General features: G+C 44.9%; 1 protein-coding gene across 4 annotated transcripts in view; it reads right to left on the bottom strand.

Annotated features, from left to right (window-relative positions):
- sorcs1.S (sortilin-related VPS10 domain containing receptor 1 S homeolog) overlaps window positions 1–19,591 on the bottom strand; it is a 122,789-nt gene that overhangs the window by 16,129 nt on the left and 87,069 nt on the right. For all 4 annotated transcript variants that reach the window (XM_018227212.2, XM_041570754.1, XM_041570753.1 and 1 more), the window contains exons 12-23: window positions 19,362–19,438; window positions 18,726–18,817; window positions 15,320–15,427; window positions 15,115–15,232; window positions 13,853–13,983; window positions 11,396–11,509; window positions 11,119–11,290; window positions 7,658–7,844; window positions 3,719–3,852; window positions 3,465–3,588; window positions 2,188–2,300; window positions 667–798 (exon numbers count right to left, since the gene is read on the bottom strand). In XM_018227212.2, coding sequence (XP_018082701.1) covers window positions 667–798; window positions 2,188–2,300; window positions 3,465–3,588; window positions 3,719–3,852; window positions 7,658–7,844; window positions 11,119–11,290; window positions 11,396–11,509; window positions 13,853–13,983; window positions 15,115–15,232; window positions 15,320–15,427; window positions 18,726–18,817; window positions 19,362–19,438 — 1,502 coding nt within the window. The remainder of the gene's footprint in view (window positions 1–666; window positions 799–2,187; window positions 2,301–3,464; window positions 3,589–3,718; window positions 3,853–7,657; window positions 7,845–11,118; window positions 11,291–11,395; window positions 11,510–13,852; window positions 13,984–15,114; window positions 15,233–15,319; window positions 15,428–18,725; window positions 18,818–19,361; window positions 19,439–19,591) is intronic.

Raw genomic sequence — 19,591 nt, 5'->3', positions numbered from 1 at the left:
TCCCTCTTTCCCTTCTCTCCCTCTTCTCTCCCCTTCTATATTTCTCCTCTCCCCCATTTGTCTCTCTACTCCCTAACCCCCTTTCCCTTCTCTCCTTCTGTCTCTCATCCCCTCTCCTTTCCTTTTCTCCCCCAACTGTTTGGCCTTACTCTCCCCCATCCTCCCTCTTCTCTCCCCTTCTATATTTCTCCTCTCCCCCATTTGTCTCTCTACTCCCTAACCCCCTTTCCCTTCTCTCCTTCTGTCTCTCATCCCCTCTCCTTTCTTTTTCTACCCCAACTGTTTGGCCTTACTCTCCCCCATCCTCCCTCTTCTCCCCCCTTCTATATTTCTCCTCTCCCCCATTTGTGTCTCTACTCCCTAACCCCCTTTCCCTTCTCTCCTTCTGTCTCTCATCCCCTTTCCTTTTCTCCCCAATTGTTTGGCCTTACTCTCCCCCATCCTCCCTCTTCTCTCCACTTCTATATTTCTCCTCTCCCCCATTTGTCTCTCTACTCCCTAACCCCCTTTCCCTTCTCTCCTTCTGTCTCTCATCCCCTCTCCTTTCCTTTTCTCCCCCAATTGTTTGGCCCTAATCTCCCCCATCCTCCCTCTTCTCTCCCCTTCTATATTCCCCCCCCCTTTACAAGAGAGATTATTTTATACTTGTGAGAAAGGAAAATGTACCTGAACCAGATCTTCGGAATTCTTCTTATTTTCCCCAGTCTCCCATTGGTTGGGCAAAATGAAGAGTTCGGCAGAGGTGGGAAGTCCGGGAAGGACATCGACTAATATCTGTTGACTGTTTACGCCTGAGGCCTGAGATCCAGATAGAAATGGAGGTGATACATTGGGACTTTACATTGAGTATTTGAGGAGTCATTTAAAGGGGCAAGAGCTCTGGGTGGTGCAAAACCTTTAGGGCCCATTTGTTGAGCACTTGTGGGATTCACTGATCTCTGCAGTTTGTGTCGGACTGAAGTTCTAACATAAAGTGCAAAGAGCATGAGTGTTGGGTGCCCAGCAGTGTTGGCAGTAATTTTGGGATTCCCTATAACCCCGGCACCCCCAGCTTGTCTGAATGACACACTGGGTGCTGCTCCCAGACCCCCCCCCATGAATATAATGTGGGTGAGCGCAGAAAGCCCTCCTGAGCCTCTAGGGTGCAAATTGCAAATTACTGTTAGTAAATTTCCCCCTAATCTATTTGGTTCAATTCAGATCATTCTCACTGGGGACTTGAGCTCTCAGTTTCTATTGGATGAAGGCTAAAGTCACATGAGGCATTTAATTCTGCTGTTCTGGGGTAGAAAATGTCCCTCCACCCGTCACTGCTCCGTGTGCATCAGGTTGCTATAGAAACAGAGAGGGGCAATTAGACTGCTGCTGTTGCCCCGTACGACCCAATCCTGAGCTGCAGGTACCGGGGGGCACAGAGGAGACATTGCGCCTGGCAATGAGGAGCATCAGAGGGAACAGATGTCTTACCCTTATAATAAAATATATTAACAAGAAACTGGCAGAGAAGCAGCTCAGGGATTGGGGGGATTAAGGAGGCAAAATATTAACCCTCAGAATGCTGGCAGCGCTGTCACTAAACTGTGGGGTTAAATACATGTGTGGCACCTTCCTGCTGCTTTGCAGAAATGGTTAAACACAGACTCTGGGCAGCTGGGGCCCCATTCATTCACCCACCAGCTGGATTAACCCACGGATGGCTGGCCCTGTGTTGTGCAGTTTAACTCTCACTGGTGGATTAATTGCCTTCACTTGCCGGGCTGGTCATTCAGGGAGCCCGTGGGCATTTCTATACCCCTCACTCGTTCCCTTTCTGACCATTCCATGGCAGTGTAGGGAGAGAAGATTTCAGCCCTACTTAACGTTACAGAGAGAATTGTCAGCTCCTGAGGCAACAAATCAGCTGCATAAGTGTCACTGGCAAACTACTCCCTCTGTTTCCCCAAAACCTTCATCCCCAACCCCTCCCTCATTTACCCCTAAACCCTTACTCCGGCAACCCACTAATAAATGCACCCCCCTAGGCTGAAGAACATTCACTCACTGCACCGCGTGGCACCCCCTCATGATCCCAGTCTTTGGCCCCTCTGCTTTCTACTTAAACAGGTGCCTGGATTCCATGAGATAATGGTCCTTATTATTGGCTTGTGTAGGAAATAGGAATAAATCGCACATAAAAGTTTAACTTACGGACAGAAGCGATTTCTTAATCACATGACTGATGTCTCGTCTCCATTCGGGAATATCAGGATTATAGTCATCCAGGTTTGGTGAGAAGGAAAGACGCAGGGACTGGAATTGTTCTGTTATATTGGGAATAAAGGAGTGAGGAAATACTGGGAATATGCGCAGTTGTGACATCATTGGGTAAAGAATTGGGAATATCAACCAGAGGAGAAACATGAGATCCACAGTTTTAGTTAACTGAAAGGAAGGAAGAGTGGGACAAGAGGGAGACAGATGGACAAGATGGAGACAGTAGGGCAAGGTGGAGAAAGTAGGACAAGATGGAGACAGTAGGACAAGATGGAGACAGTAGGACAAGATGGAGACAGTAGGACAAGGTGGAGACAGTAGGGCAAGGTGGAGACAGTAGGACAAGATGGAGACAGTAGGGCAAGGTGGAGACAGTAGGGCAAGATGGAGACAGTAGGACAAGGTGGAGACAGTAGGGCAAGGTGGAGACAGTAGGACAAGATGGAGACAGTAGGACAAGGTGGAGACAGTAGGGCAAGGTGGAGACAGTAGGACAAGATGGAGAAAGTAGGACAAGATGGAGACAGTAGGGCAAGATGGAGACAGTAGGGCAAGACGGAGACAGTAGGACAAGATGGAGACAGTAGGGCAAGGTGGAGAAAGTAGGACAAGATGGAGACAGTATGACAAGATGAAGACAGTAGGGCAAGGTGGAGACAGTAGGACAAGATGGAGACAGTAAGGCAAGATGGAGACGGTAGAGCAAGATGGAGACAGAAGAATAAGATGGAGACAGTAGGGCAACATGAACAATGAATGCAACAATTTGATTGGTTGCCGTAAGTTACTGCCAATGGGTAAATTTGTCCAGTGTTGACCACCAGTATGACATGGTCAGTGAGAGGTCAGTTACAGAAGTGGAGACACAACAAACTGTTTGGAACCTGTTGCTTTTCAGAAAGGTGGACTGGTATAATTAATATCATATATTACTACATTTCCCAGCAGCCCCCAGTGATCTCTATGTACTGTGTGTGATTGACTTTAGTAGCCTTTTGATTTTTACCAGGATTTTGTAGTGAATAAGCCCCTCTAGGGACAGGGGGTCTCACACATTATAAAGTCCACTGGGAGGGGTCACCAGTATAATAAGAAGCAACGAAATGTTATTTCCCCAGGCTGCGAGTTAAATCCTTATACTCTGTGCCAGGGGGTGCTGGGAGAGGGGTATCTGAGCTTTAGGCAGGTCAGTGGGACAAGAACGCGCTCACCATACACAGCGATCGTCTTCGTATCCTGCAGAATCTTATTCCCGGCCGTGACCTGCACTGTGATACTGTTCATTCCTTCAGCAGAGAAGGTGAAAGAGATGATTCTCTCCAGGGAAATGATTGGCTGCAAGAGACAGTGACACTGAGTGCTGCACTCGATAGGCCAACTGCATATTAGTCAGTCCAGGAAAGAATAGCAGAGAGACAGGTGGGGGATAGACAGACCCACAAGTGGGTGTTAGGGGAGTGCCCACCTCACTGTTATTGCCCAACCACCAGACGTAGGTGACGGTGCCAACGTGACTCGGCCACAGAACCACCGACGCGTTGATCTCCTTGTTCTTTGTGCTGACGAACGGCACCAGGAGGTGAATGTGCTCCAGGGGGGCTGGGGGGAGACACAGGCGATATTTCCAGTCCAATTCTCTAAACACACTTTTTATTTACTCACAACATGACCCCAAGGGGGGGGCACACATGGTGGGGGGGGTACAGCTGGTGGTTGTTACTAAATAGAGGGGCCCCCTTTCGCTGCACAGGTAACAATGGCTACAGGTCTGTGTCCCCCAATGTGTCCCCCAATGCCCCAGCAGTGACACACGTCGTATTCCCACATTCCCACAAATCACATGACTTCACTTCTGACTTCTCATCCAATCAAAAATCATGTTCAGATGTAACGGTCGACTATTTCTTGTGTCTGTTACACCAGCGGCCCCTGCAGGGCAAGAGCGGAACTGCAAGAAACCTCACTGCACAACTACAGGTACATTAGAAATATGTGAGTCTGTGTGTCTGTGTATAAGTCTATGTGTGTAAGTGTAAGTGTGAGTTTGTGCTCTGTGTGGATAAAAAGCCACAGGGATCAGTGAAATTGTGTTAAACACAATCAACCTCTGCACTTTCTGCTTGTGGGCTGAGCCCCACCCAATGCATCCCTGTGCCAGTAAATAAGTCAGATCTACTCTGTGGAGGTTGGTGCCAATTTGTCTCAAGGGCCAAATCCCTTTGGGGCCCTGAGTGTCTGAAACTGAAACCAGAAGCCTCATTATTACTGGTGAGTGTCACTAACTGCACCCCAGTGACCCCACAGTCTCAACAGCAGCACCCACAAGAAGACGCCCCATTAAAAAGATGGTCATTTATTCCATTTGGTTTGTGGGTTTTTCTGCTTTAAGTAAACTTTTAGTATCTTATAGAAAGTCTCATTCTTACCAACTTTGCAACTGGTTGTCATTATTTATTTTTTATCATTTCTGAATAATTTGCCTTTATCTTCTGACACTTTCACTGACTCCCAACAGGCAGAAGACTTTTGGTTTGTGAGCTGACAGTTTTATTCTTATTGTTACTTCTCTATCCCTTCTCTTTATGTTCATTTCTCTCTCTCTTCTTCATATTCTTGTCTCTCGTTCAAACCACTGCCTGGTTGCTAAGGCAAACAAAACCCTAGCAACCAGATAGCTGCTGAAATTGCCAACTGGAGAACTGCTGCACAAAAAGTGAAATAAGTGAAAAACCACAAAAATTTTTAAATTAAAACCAGTTGCAACTTGTGTCAGAATATCAATGTTATCAATGGTAAATAAAAGATGATCTATTCCTTTAAATCAGTTCTGGCTCTCCCATTGCCTCTGAACTACAACTCCCACAATGCTTTCTGCTCTCCTGGCACAGGATTGCTGGGAGTTCCAACTCGCTTTTAATAATGTGTCCTCTACAGACGGGCGAGGGTATTAGGGACCTCAGAGAAACTCTGTTCCTTTTTTCTGTACTGAGAAAGTTGCCTGAACCTTGTGCTGTTTGTGGGGCTTCCATAGTACAGTGTTCTAGGGCTGCATCAGAGGGAACTCTGGGAATTGTAGTCTGCTCTTTGTAACTTTGTATCCGATACATTCAGTGCGGCTTCTTCATGGAACACAGACCCCAGCACTGCTGAGAAACCTGCACCACTTCAGGGGTGTCTATTTATCTATAGAGAAAGTTGGGGAGGGGGCAGCTCATTCCATAAAGAAAGGTGTTGAGGGGGCAGCTCATTCCATAAAGAAAGGTGGGGAGGGCACAGTTCTACAGTCATATGAAAAAGCAGTTTTTGCAGAGGGACAAGTCCAATATTCTGGAGTCCCCCGACTTGAATATCATGGAAAATCTATGGGATGATTTGAAGCAGACTGTCCATGCTCGGCAGCCATCAAATTTAACTTTGATTTTGTATGGACCAATGGTCACAAATAGCCACATCCAGAATCCAGACACTCATCAAAGGTTATAGGAGGCGTCTAGAGGCTGTTACATTTGTAACTAAGTATTGATGTCATATCTCTGTTGGGGTGCCCAAATTTATGCACTTGTCTAATTTAGTTATGATGCATATTGAATATTTTCTGTTAATCCAATAAACGTTATGTCACTGCTGAAATACTACTGTTTCCATAAGGCAAGTTATATATTAAAAGGAAGTTGCTACTTTGAAAGCTCAGCCAATGATAAACAAAACTCCAAAGAATTAAGAGGGGTTCCCAAACTTTTTCATATGACTGTATATAAACAAATTAGGAATTCTTCCTTATAGCCAGCAGGTGGCCCTGTAGGACCTCAGAGTCCCAGGAATGAGCCTCCAAAACTTCAAAATTCCATCAAACAGACCCTGCCAGGGAAGCTACAGATTTGCCCCCTCCCCCAACTTTCCCTACAGAATGAGCAGCAGACTAATCCCATTGGTTCATTGGTTTAACAAACTAGACATATAGGATATTTTAATGTCTTATAATTCTTTATTATAGAATTCTAGAATACATATATTCTAATTTGGATATTAACATCAGATCCATTAATCAAGTTTATGGAACAACATGGACTTTAAGCCTCATCCGATGGAATCAACTGCAAAAAAGTGGTCCATCTATTTACAAAAGGAATTTAAAGCTATTGATTTACCTAGTTCTATTAATAGTTTTGATAAGCTAATTCTATCTGAAGTTTGGAGGGAACAAAACTTTAGATTAATTCATTTACCATACAAAGGGTTTAATTTTAAATCTAAAAATACTAATTTCCTCAATATCTGCCCAAAATGCGAATTTCCTTCTCCAAACTCTTTCCATCTTCTTCGGGAATGTGAAGAGATAAAAAAATGTTATTGTTGAAAATGACCTAAGTAATATTATAAAATTCCAACATTTCTCTATCACCTCAAGGTGCCCTTTTTGGCTTGACTAATCCTATAGATCTGGGATCATTAGTTCGACAATCCAAAGACTTCAGTTCTGCCCGTATCTCAAAATTTATAAAGTTGGTTTTGGCTTCAGCTCGTAGAGTTATATTTAAAAAATGGATTGAAAAATCTTTGAATTCTTTAAATGAGGTTTTATTTGAGTTAAAAACTCTTTACACTACTGAGGCAATTAGTTATAGAGTTGAAAATATGCAGAATTGCCTTAAATTTATATCCAAATGGAAAATTTTCTTTCAAACATTAGATTCTGTAGAAAGAGTTAAATTCAACATTATTCTTGACTGTTCCATGGATACTTAATAATATGTTATTATATTCGAGCCTATTGGTTGTTATACCATAAGATAATCTGAATGATTCAGCTCAGTGCTATTGATTCTTGCCTATGGTGTTTGTATTATTATGATTTATAGTTCATTTGATTATTTGATGTTTAAATTCCATCTTGGAAAGTGCTTGTTTTTCTAATGAAATATGAATAAAATATATTTAAAAAAAAAAGAATGAGCTGCACCCTCCCCACCTTTCCCTATGGAATGAGCTGCACCCTCCCCACCTTTCCCTATGGAATGAGCTGCACCTTCCCTAAATTTCCCTGAAGAATGAGGGAATTCTGGGGAGGGGCAGCTGATTCCATGAAGATAAGTCTGTTCTTACACATTAAGAATTATTCTTTTTACCCAGCAGGTGGCACTGTAGGACCTCAGAGTCCCAGGAATGAGACTTTAACTCCAAAATTTAAAATTCCATCAAACAGACCCTGCCAGGGAAACCACAGATTTGCAGTATCCGGTAATATCTGGTAATGACCCTTATTGCCCACAGACACCCGGTGCTGATCAGGGTTGCTGGGAGTTGTCAGGTCCTGCTATATAAAGACAGAGACTGTCCCTGGCACAACTAAGGAACGGCCCTGCCCAGCTCGGGGCACAAGAAGGGGGTGTTAGTGAGTCCGTACCTGTTATGTGCAGGTAGAGGAGGGCACTGTCTGAGCCCAAGTTATTTTCCACCTTCACTGTCACTCGGAAGATGCCCACATTCTGATAGACGTGCTTGATGCCATCTTCAGTGGCGCTAAGGTTGGCGTAAGAAGCTGCAATTCCGTCTCCAAAATCAACTTGGATATTTGTTTTATGGACGTCACCCTAAAGGAGGAAAGGCAGAGGGATGAAGAGGTGGCTGGGAGTTGTAGGAGACATTTACTCATCCCTTAATGGCGAGTGCAATGCCAAGTCCTACTTGCACCAAACTGCACATCCCCATGGAAGGAACAGACTCTGCTGCAGTAACGCAGGGGTGGGGTACACTGTCAGCATGAAATAGGGACTCGCAGCCGTAACTGGTGCCAACATACAAGGGACTTTTCCCCAAACTCAATGTATTTTAATTGAAAAAGAAATCTTTATTGATCATAAAATTATAGATTCTTCTTCTGCGTTTTTTCCTATTGATCGTTGTGTCTTGGCTGCCGCCGGCACTTTCCTTTCTCCTCAGTCTAAATCTTAATTTTGTGGCTTTTCTACTTGTTAAACGAGAGAGAATATCGAAGCCGCAGCTGCAATAACAGGGACGAGGTGTTAATTCTCTGACACTCACTTACATACAAATTATATTGATTGCTTAGGGGATTTATACAGTTCAGAGCTTCTAGCCAGCAAATATACAGTATGCCCCAAAATGTTCCAAACCTCAGTGGCTTCACAATAAGACTTGCCCACCCTCATCCCTTACTGACTCCATCTTGCCCTACTGTCTCTATCGTTCTCCTCATCTTGCTATACTGTCTCCCTCTTTGTCTCCTCTGTCTCCCTCTTGTCCTACTGTCTCCATCTTCTCCATCTTGACCATCTGTCTCCATTTTTGTCTTAATATTCTTCTGTCTCCATACTGCTCTACTGTCTCCATCTTGTCCTACTTCCATCTTGCCCTAGTGTCTTCATCTTGTTCTACTATCTCCTTCTAGACCTACATCTTGCCCTATTGTGTCCATCTTGTTCTACTGTCTACATCTTGTTCTACTATCTACATCTTTCCCTGTTTTCTTCATCTTGTCCTACTGTTTCCATCTTTTCCTACTGTCTCCATCTTGTCTTACTGTCTCCATTTAGCAATTCTGTTTCCATCTTGCCCTACTGTCTCTATCTTGCACTTCTTTCAACATCTTGTTATAAAGCTTCCATCTTTCCTGACTGTTTCCATCTTTCCTTATTCTCTACATCTTGTCCTACTGTCTGACTCTTCTTTTTCCATCTCATTCTACTATATCCATGAATGAACTCTCTGTATCTGTTGGATAAAATCTAATTTCTCCAACATGCTGTAGATTTTTATTGAAAAATAAGCAACAAAGAAACATACATTGTCTACATTTTTTTTCTTAATCTTGCTGTCAGGACTATTGTGGATTGAATCCCTGGTCTGCAGGTTGACTGGACAGTGCATTCTCATGCTGAGCCACTGGAGGCAGTTGGAGCTCACACCTCAAACTGTCAGTGTAGATTACTGCTATTCCATGTCTCCACCCCTAATCTCATTGAAGCCAGGTGTCGGTGATCTTATCATCAAGGCTCTATATAAGCCATTACCTTTCTGCCAGCCATTGCTGGATCATTGATTTATTTCTGTGTTCTAGTCGCCTTGTGCCAGTGTTCCTGAAATTACCCAGTCCCTGATTCCTGACTTGTCCTGCTTGTTCCTCTGACCTGTTTATTCCTTGTACCTGCTACATCCTTGATCTGATCTCCTGGTTTGACCCTTCGCCTGTTTCACAGACTTGCATTGTTTGCCGCCTGCCACTGATCTCTTGCCTGTTCCTAGGACTTGTATCGCCTGCCGCCCGCCTATGAACTCTTGCCTGTGTACACGGACTTGCATCAGCCTGCCCCAACCTTTGGTTTGTTATAGTTCTCATTTTACTTCTTATTATTTGTCTTCCGTTTCACCAGCACCAATTGTTTATAGTTTACCATTAAACTTCATTCTGAGCACACTTCCATTTCCTGGTTATTCTAACACGAAACATGGTGTCGCCATGTTACCATGCATTTCGGCTCCTACCTGCCAACCACACACTGTTGGTAGATCCTGACACTTGCCCTATTGTCTCCTTCTATTCTTATTGTTAATATTGTGCCATTATGTACTTACAAACCCTCACTTATTTTGCCTCTTAAGTCAAGAACTGATGGTCTATGTGTCTAAAAGAGAGATCAGTTTCTGGATGGACAAAGTACTATTGTGCCCATCCAATAAGGGAACAGTAGAGTAATCATGATAAGTATGAGACTGATAATCTCAATGGACCTGGGACTGATGTTGCCTCGTTCTTCTCTGCGTTGATCTCCTGACAGACACAAGACTGGCAGAAACTGACTTTATATTGATAGATGAGAAATAGACATGTCTAAGGCACTTGTGACTCTGTACTGTGATCCTGATGGACAGAAGACTGAATTTGGATGGACAGCTGCCTAACCCATTCCCAATCCTTATTGATTGGTTTGGAAGAGGAACTCCCTCCTCCTGAGATTAGCGCAGGGCTATTGATCAGGAAAATAAAGGACACATAGAAAGTTTCTAAAGTTCATATGTTAAAAATATCTAGTATTTGATCTCGTTGTCATGCCTGGGTTCCAGAGTCAGTCCCTGGATATGTGAGCTGCCAGACTAAAAGCATAAAGACAGGAACATCTTATTTGTTCCTTATTTTACTGACTCATCTTGGCCAACTGACTCCATCATAGCCAACTGTCTCTATCGGGTCCAACTATCTCCATCTTTGCCTCTATTGTATTCTACTATCTCCATATTGGTCAAATGTCTTGGTCTTGCCCTACTCCATCATGTCCAAATGGTCTCCAAATTGTCCTACTGTCTCCATATTTGTATTAATCTTGTCCTATTGTATCGATTGTGCCCTACTGTCTCCCTCTGGCCCTACTATCTCCATCTTTACGTTTGTCTTGTTCTACTGTCTCCATCTTGCCCTACTGTCTCCATCTTGCCATACTGTCTCCATCTTGCCCTACTGTCTCCATCTTGCCATACTGTCTCAATTATGTCCAATGGCCTCCATCTGGGCCTACTATATTCTACTGTCTCCATCTTGCACTACTGTCTCTATCATTTCCAATTCTCTCCATCTTGTCCTACTGTCGCCAGTTTGCCCTACTGTCTACATATTGTCCTTCAGTCTCCTCCATTTTTGTATTACTATTGTCCTACTGGGTCCATCTTTGAATTAATCTTGTCCTACTGTCTCCATCATGTCCAACAGTCTCAATCTGGTCCTACTGTCTACATATTGTCCTACTGTCTCCTCCATCTTTGTATTAATCTGCCCCTACTTTCTTCATCTTGCTTTCAGCACTTAGAACCCAACAAAGTCAGTATTATTTATAACAGCTATGCATTCACTACCTCCTCCAACTGCAAAACAAAAGTCACATTATGTCCTTGTTCTGCCGTCAGCTTCCCATCCAGAGTGTTGATTCGCAGGCCATGCGGCGCTTTCCCGGGGCACTGCTGTGGTTTGGCCGTGTACTGCTCTCGCACCCCATCTGTGCAGTTATTGGAGACCACCTTCCTGTAACTGAACGACACAAGGTGACTCTAAGTTGCTCCAGCCACAAACGCATTAGAAAGATTAACAGGATCATTCAGGGAACTTACTGAAAATGAGTCTGACACAACTTACCCAGTGCTGTTCAGGTAGCTCTGCCCGAGGCTGCAGTCTTTGGACAGTGAGGACAGATTGTACCAGAATGCTGGCAAGCATTGCCCATTACTGTGGCGCTCAAACCCATAATCGCTGCAAGACAAAAAATGCGGAAATAGATTGGTACTGGAACTTAGAAGCCAGTGCAATGGTGCATGCTCAGGCCGAATTTGCATAGTGGGCACCCCTGGGCCCACTTCTGTTCATCTCCCCTGTGCCCTTCCCTCTATTCGTGCAAATTTTCATCATCAGGAAACTCTCCTACAGCCGAGATACCTCTCACCCACCCACATCCACCTACCCCTCCTGCTCTCAGACTTACTGTCATGAACCTATAGGCTTTATAGCCATTAACTCACAGTGAGAAACCAACCAAATTACATTAACTTGCTTTGAGCAATCGCTAAAAGGACAAATCATGTTATAGTTTCCACCTTGCCCTACTGTCTCCATCTTGTCCACTGTATCCATCTTGTCCTACTGTCTCCATCTTGTCCTACTGTCTCCATCTTGTGCTACTGTTTTTATCTTGCCCATACTCTCCATCTTGTCCTACGGCCCCCATCTTGCCCTATTGTCTCCATCTTGCCCTACTGTCTCCATCTTGCCCTACTCTCCATCTTGCCCTACTGTCTCCATCTTGCCCTACTGTCTCCATCTTGCCCTACTGTCTCCATCTTGTCCTACTGTCTCCATCTTGTCCTACTGTCTCCATCTTGTGCTACTGTTTTTATCTTGCCCATACTCTCCATCTTGTCCTACGGTCCCCATCTTGCCCTATTGTCTCCATCTTGCCCTACTGTCTCCATCTTGCCCATACTCTCCATCTTGCCCTACTGTCTCCATCTTGCCCTACTGTCTCCATCTTGCCCTACTGTCTCCATCTTGCCCTACTGTCTCCATCTTGTCATACTGTCTCCATCTTGTCCTACTGTCTCCATCTTGTGCTACTGTTTTTATCTTGCCCATACTCTCCATCTTGTCCTACGGTCCCCATCTTGCCCTATTGTCTCCATCTTGCCCTACTGTCTCCATCTTGCCCATACTCTCCATCTTGTCCTACTGTCTCCATCTTGCCCTACTGTCTCCATCTTGCCCTACTGTCTCCATCTTGTCATACTGTCTCCATCTTGTCCTACTGTCTCCATCTTGTGCTACTGTTTTTATCTTGCCCATACTCTCCATCTTGTCCTACGGTCCCCATCTTGCCCTATTGTCTCCATCTTGCCCTACTGTCTCCATCTTGCCCATATTCTCCATCTTGCCCATATTCTCCATCTTGCCCTACTGTCTCCATCTTGTCATACTGTCTCCATCTTGTCCTACTGTCTCCATCTTGTGCTACAGTTTTTATCTTGCCCATACTCTCCATCTTGTCCTACGGCCCCCATCTTGCCCTATTGTCTCCATCTTGCCCTACTGTCTCCATCTTGCCCATATTCTCCATCTTGCCCTACTGTCTCCATCTTGCCCTACTGTCTTCATCTTGCCCTACTGTCTCCATCATGCCCTACTGTCTCCATCTTGGCCTACTGTCTCCATATTGTCCTACTGTCTCCATCTTGTGCTACTGTTTTTATCTTGCCCATACTCTCCATCTTGTCCTACGGTCCCCATCTTGCCCTATTGTCTCCATCTTGCCCTACTGTCTCCATCTTGCCCATACTCTCCATCTTGCCCTACTGTCTCCATCTTGCCCTACTGTCTCCATCTTGCCCTACTGTCTCCATCTTGTCATACTGTCTCCATCTTGTCCTACTGTCTCCATCTTGTGCTACTGTTTTTATCTTGCCCATACTCTCCATCTTGTCCTACGGTCCCCATCTTGCCCTATTGTCTCCATCTTGCCCTACTGTCTCCATCTTGCCCATATTCTCCATCTTGCCCTACTGTCTCCATCTTGCCCTACTGTCTCCATCTTGTCATACTGTCTCCATCTTGTCCTACTGTCTCCATCTTGTGCTACTGTTTTTATCTTGCCCATACTCTCCATCTTGTCCTAAGGTCCCCATCTTGCCCTATTGTCTCCATCTTGCCCTACTGTCTCCATCTTGCCCATATTCTCCATCTTGCCCTACTGTCTCCATCTTGCCCTACTGTCTTCATCTTGCCCTACTGTCTCCATCTTGGCCTACTGTCTCCATCTTGCCCTACTGTCTCCATCTTGCCCATATTCTCCATCTTGCCCTACTGTCTCCATCTTGCCCTACTGTCTCCATCATGCCCTACTGTCTCCATCTTGGCCTACTGTCTCCATCTTGTCATACTGTCTCCATTTTGCCCTGAAGCCTCCATCTCATGTCAATTATTTGCCACTGTGACACACTGGATATTTGCATTTTAGAGATATTTAATTTCCAGAAGTGCAGCTTTGCGTCAGTGAATACATTGAGAGAGGAAAGTTTAACCATTTCCTGACAGCCAGGCGTTACTCACCACTCAAAGTCTGACTCTGTGCACACGCAGGGCTCCGAGGAGACGGCTCTTGCATACTTGCCCTGCATGCACTTGTGCTCTGACTTCCTCTTCCTGTAGGTTCTGCGGGCCCCCATAATGCACGTTTCCCCCTGCAATGTAACAGGACATGTTGGGAGATGCTTTATGTCAGTGTTGCAATACCAGCTACAGCCAGCAGTTTATATCTGCTCCATTTGCTGCAGGCAGTAGGACACAAGTAATGCTTGTGAATAACAGGTCCATCTTGCAACCCTCTAGCATCAACCAACTCCCATAACAACTCCCAGCACCCTCATACAGATATCAGTGTAGTTGCACCTCCCTCAATTTCATTGGCTCAGCAGGAACCATTGGCTTGTGTAGGAAAGGTGGCTGGTTGGTTCCCTTTCTCTGGACCTTGGTTTGTAATTGGCCCAGGCTGATGTTGTGAAGCCTACAATTCCTTGAATGCAACATGGATAAACCTAATAACTAGGCTTATACAGGGTCCATTTGGAGTACAAGGATATTTGTACTGACAAGGAACCCAATGTCAATGCCGTACTATTGCCCACCTTATTCCCAGACTGTGCCATAAAAGCGGAGGTTTATTCCAGGAGTGATTTATGGCTTATTGGTCCAATTTTAGAGGCCAATTCTGGAAATCTGGTTCTGGAGGTGGATAAGAAGGCAGTGCTTCTGGGTTAGCCAGACTCCCTTGTAAAGTGTTAAACTTCCCCATTAGAAATGCTGAGAATGTGACAGGGAGCAGTTTGTTATGTAGGAAACACCTTCCCAATCCATCACTGCCAGGCTCTACAATATTCTCCCCCACGCCGGCCCCCGGCCCCCGGCAACTTGCAATCAAATGTTGACAAGCTGCTCTCTGCTTCAACGTGAACGTGTCAGGCCGGGCTGAATGGAACAGAAGCAAGAAATAGAACATGTACTTATCCACTCTCGTCTGTCTGCTCACACACAAACAATAGCCCCGCTCTCACACTGGAGGGGAGAGGAGTTTCTTGGGGTTCACAGGGAGAGGTCGCTCATCTGAAAATGATTCCATGTTATGATGTAGGAAGCGGAACTCTAGGACATGGGATTCCCACTGCCAAATGACTTCCTTAAACAAATTATTAAAGGTTGAAATATGGGAGAATTTGCCCTTTAAAAGAACATGGGGCTAAACTGGGATGGGGGAGACCAACTTTCCTCCAGTAAATATCCGGTAGGGGGTTGCACAAATGGCCACAGAACTGTACCTGGCTATGGAGCTGCCACAGCAAATAATCCTCTGGGAAACAACGGCGCTCAAATATTGACTTGTAGTCCACTTTCACCAGTTGCCACTCGGATCGATGACTAAAATGGCCAAAAACTCTGAAATGAAAATGGAAACCGGCAGGAATATACACAAGTCAAAGGCCGTTGGATATCAGGCTGATGCGTAGAAAGGGAATGACTTACGTCATAATGAGCGTCTCTTCTCCGGGTTCCCCCAAAACACCATCAACAAACAGTGGAGTAGAAGTAAAGGTGTATTTGCTCCATGATCTTCCCTCATCAAAACTCAGCCTGTGGGAGAGATAATCCACCACACAAACTTGCATTTACAGTTGTCTTCTTCTCTGCAACACCCAAATTCTGCACCACATGTAGGATCTCAAGCAAAACTATATCCAGTATTACACAGGGCTGCCCATTCCCTTGTACCTTCAGCTCCTGCTCTGCTACAATTAGAATGGTATTAAAAAAATATTACTTTTACTCTTTCCCCATCTTGTCCTACTGTCTCCATCTTCTTCTACTGTCTCCATCTTACCCTACGGTCTCCATCTTCTTCTACTGTCTCCATCTTACCCTATTGTCTCCATCTTGTCCTACTGTTTCCATCTTGCCCTACTGTCTCCATCTTGTCCTACTGTCTCCATCTTACTCTACTGTCTCCATCTTGTCCTACTGTCTTGTCCTAGTGTCTCCATCATCTCCTACAGTCTCCATCTTTGTATACTGTCTTCATCTTACCCTACTGTCTCCATCCTGTCCTAATGTCTTGTCCTATTGTCTTCATCTTCTTCTACAGTCTCCATCCTACCCTAAAGTCTCCATCCTGTCCTACTGTCTCCATCTTACCCAACTGTCTTCATCTTGTCCTACTGTCTCCATCTTGCCCTACTGTCTCCAGCTTGTCCTACTATCTTGTCCTACTGTCTCCATCTTGTCCTACTGTCTTATCCTACTGTCTTCATCTTACCCTACTGTCTCCATCTTGTCCTACTGTCTCCATCTTCTTCTACTGTCTCCATCTTACCCTACAGTCTCCATCCTGTCCTACTGTCTCCATCTTACCCTACTGTCTTCATCTTGTCCTACTGTCTCCATCTTGCCCCACTGTCTCCATATTGTCCTACTGTCTTGTCCTACTGTCTCTATCTTGTCCTACTCTCTCCATCTTTGTCTACTGTCTCCATCTTACCCTACTGTCGTCATCTTGTCCTACTCTCTCCATCTTGCCCTACTGTCCCATCTTGCCCTACTGTCTCCATCTTGTCCTACTGTCTCTATCTTGTCCTACTGTCTCTATCTTGCCTTTCTCCTATTGTCGCCATCTTGTCCTACTGTCTCCATCTTGCTCTACTGTCTCCATCTTGCCCTCCTGTCTACATCTTCTCCTACTGTCTTAATATTATCTTACTGTTTCCATCTTTTCCACCTCTGTCTGCCTTGTCCTACTGTCTTTTCTTTCAAGGTATCCCGCTGAGACCATCTACCCCTAATCTTTCATGTTACCCCTCTGTTGCCATTCTTTCCCTACTGAGCTCATCTTGCCCCACTGTTGCCATGTTACCCTACTGCACTGGACCATCTGTAACAAGCTTAGCTCAGCACAAAGGATTTGTTTCAAGGGTAACCAACTCCCCAGAGTCACTACCATAGGGGGATCTCTTGTGAGTCTTTACAATATTTGTGTCTTGCACTTTGTTATTGTGCTGGTGCCTCGGAGAAGTGATTTCCCCACGATCCACACTTAATATATGAGTCACTGAATCACTTTATAGAGGACCTCCCTTGTGGCCCCCCATGTACAGTCCTAGAGCTTTCCCCCATTCCCCTAAGGACAGCAGTTATAATAAGAACAACGAGTCAATCTCCACATGAGTGACATATTCTATTGTGCGACGAGTGTTACCACAGAACCAACATATTCAGTATAGTCTCGGCCCCCTTAATATATTCCCAACTGATCCGAGCAAATAGCAGATTCTGTGGGAAACCTTAGGCAAATATACACAAATATACAGATATTCCTGATAAGGGCAAGGGATAAGGAAGCTGATTCCCGGGTGTAAATAATAAAAACCCTCCAATAACAGAAAGAAACAAGAGCTGCCCAAGGAAATGCCAATTAACACACACAAATATTCACCATGGCAACCACTGACCAAAAATAACTAATGTGATTTTCTACCATATCGGTCTGAGCTCAAATCCCTTGTGAGACTCTGAGGGCTCAGCCAAACAGGACGGGTCAGAGCTGGGGAACCAGGTTACACTTTATTGGCACAATAAGCAGAATCTACAATATATCAATAAATTACAAAAACATCTCCTCTTTGGCCTCATTTGTTCTAGTGCGAAGGGGTCTAAAAAAAAGCTCAGAATAAACAAAAAAAACGAAACCCAGGGACACAGACATTTCAACACTGGCAGCTTGATGGAAAGAACTGATGTGTAAATATTGTGTAATTATCTGTCTATAACTTAATCAGCATAGGAAGGGGTTCTTTACTGTAAGGACAGTCAGGTTATGGGATTCCCTACCAAGAGAGGGGAATGAGTGATTCATTGGTGGGGAGGAAAGGAGATCTCACCATCAGCATAGGAAGGGGTTCTTTACTGTAAGGACAGTCAGGTTATGGGATTCCCTACCAAAATAGAGGGGAATGAGTGATTCATTGGTGGGGAGGAAAGGAGATCTCACCATCAGCATAGGAAGGGGTTCTTTACTGTAAGGGCAGTCAGGTTATGGGATTCCCTACCAAGAGAGGGGGAATGAGTGATTCATTGGTGGGGAGGAAAGGAGATCTCACCATCAGCATAGGAAGGGGTTCTTTACTGTAAGGACAGTCAGGTTATGGGATTCCCTACCAAGAGAGGGGAATGAGTGATTCATTGGTGGGGAGGAAAGGAGATCTCACCATCAGCATAGGAAGGGGTTCTTTACTGTAAGGGCAGTCAGGTTATGGGATTCCCTACCAAGAGAGGGGGAATGAGTGATTCATTGGTGGGGAGGAAAGGAGATTTCACCATCAGCATAGGAAGAGGTTCTTTACTGTAAGGACAGTCAGGTTATGGGATTCCCTACCAAGAGAGGGGAATGAGTGATTCATTGGTGGGAAGGAAAGGAGATCTCACCATCAGCATAGGAAGGGGTTCTTTACTGTAAGGACAGTCAGGTTATGGGATTCCCTACCAAGAGAGGGGAATGAGTGATTCATTGGTGGGAAGGAAAGGAGATCTCACCATCAGCATAGGAAGGGGTTCTTTACTGTAAGGACAGTCAGGTTATGGGACTCTTTACCAAGAGAGGGGAATGAGTGATTCATTGGTGGGGAGGAAAGGAGATATCACCATGGGGTTTGCTGAGACAACATAAGAGACAATGGAGGCCTTGGTAAAGCTGAAACAGTGAGCGGCAACAGCCAGTGGAGTCATTCACCTTCCAGCAGAGAAATACAGAGAGAACACAAAATGAAGATAAACTTTTCTTTAACCCAATCTTCCCCAGACACACTACTTGGCCTGATTTAGGGTTGGCAGTACCCACATCACGCACCACAATCCCCTCAGATCTAAGCTGTGCCGCTCTTACCATAAGTGTCGGATGGGGAGGGACGTGTGCTTCATGGCCACCAGAACCCCCCCTTGGTCCAGGAACAGGACACTGTGCTCCTCATCAAAGATCTACAAGAGACAGAACAGGTCTGAGAAAAGGAAACTACAGAAACATAAAGATCAAAGTCACTTCCTCTTGGGAAAGTTCAAAGTCACAATTTCCATCCTCTTCCCGTGGCCCCTGGGAGCACATCAGGGACAGATCTCTCTGCGCCCCCAGACTTAATGCCCCTTCCACACAAATGTCATAACAACAGACTCTCAGGCATCTCATTGGCCTTTGTTAGTGTCGGTGTTAGTGCTCAGCAGACAGAAGTCACATGACTTTCCAGTGCAATTAATGAGGCTTGATTGAGGGATCAACCAATAGTAATGCATCTGCCCGTACCCCAATATTTTACAATATCCTTCTGTACAAACCCTTTCCCCTAATCAGTGTCGCCAGCAATGTCTTCAAACAATCCCCATCTCATTGGTTATTGTCTATAAACTGTCATCCAATCACAGGCCAATGAGACGGACTGTCACTCAGCAGGTCAACAGCCAAATGTTCTTTATGTCACCCTGTGCTTATTATATATCTATATATTCTGTATACACTGTATATACCCACCTGTCTCCATGTATTGCCGGCGTCTGATGAGATGAACATACTGATCTCTGTCTCTGTCAACTCCGATCCAATATTCCCTGAAACACATTGGAAATATTATGTTAGGGTATATGAATGTCAGCAAATTGGATCCGGCTGGATAGAGATTTAACTGGCAGAGACAGAGAGAATAAATCAAGAGAGACCCCACTGACTGGCTCTTCTGGGGGGATAAGCCTGAGTTCTTTAGG

This window comes from Xenopus laevis, chromosome 7S, assembly GCF_017654675.1.
Source record: "Xenopus laevis strain J_2021 chromosome 7S, Xenopus_laevis_v10.1, whole genome shotgun sequence".
NCBI lineage: Eukaryota > Metazoa > Chordata > Amphibia > Anura > Pipidae > Xenopus > Xenopus laevis.
Note: the sequence above shows the minus strand (reverse complement) of the source record. Positions and strands in the feature narration are given on the sequence as shown.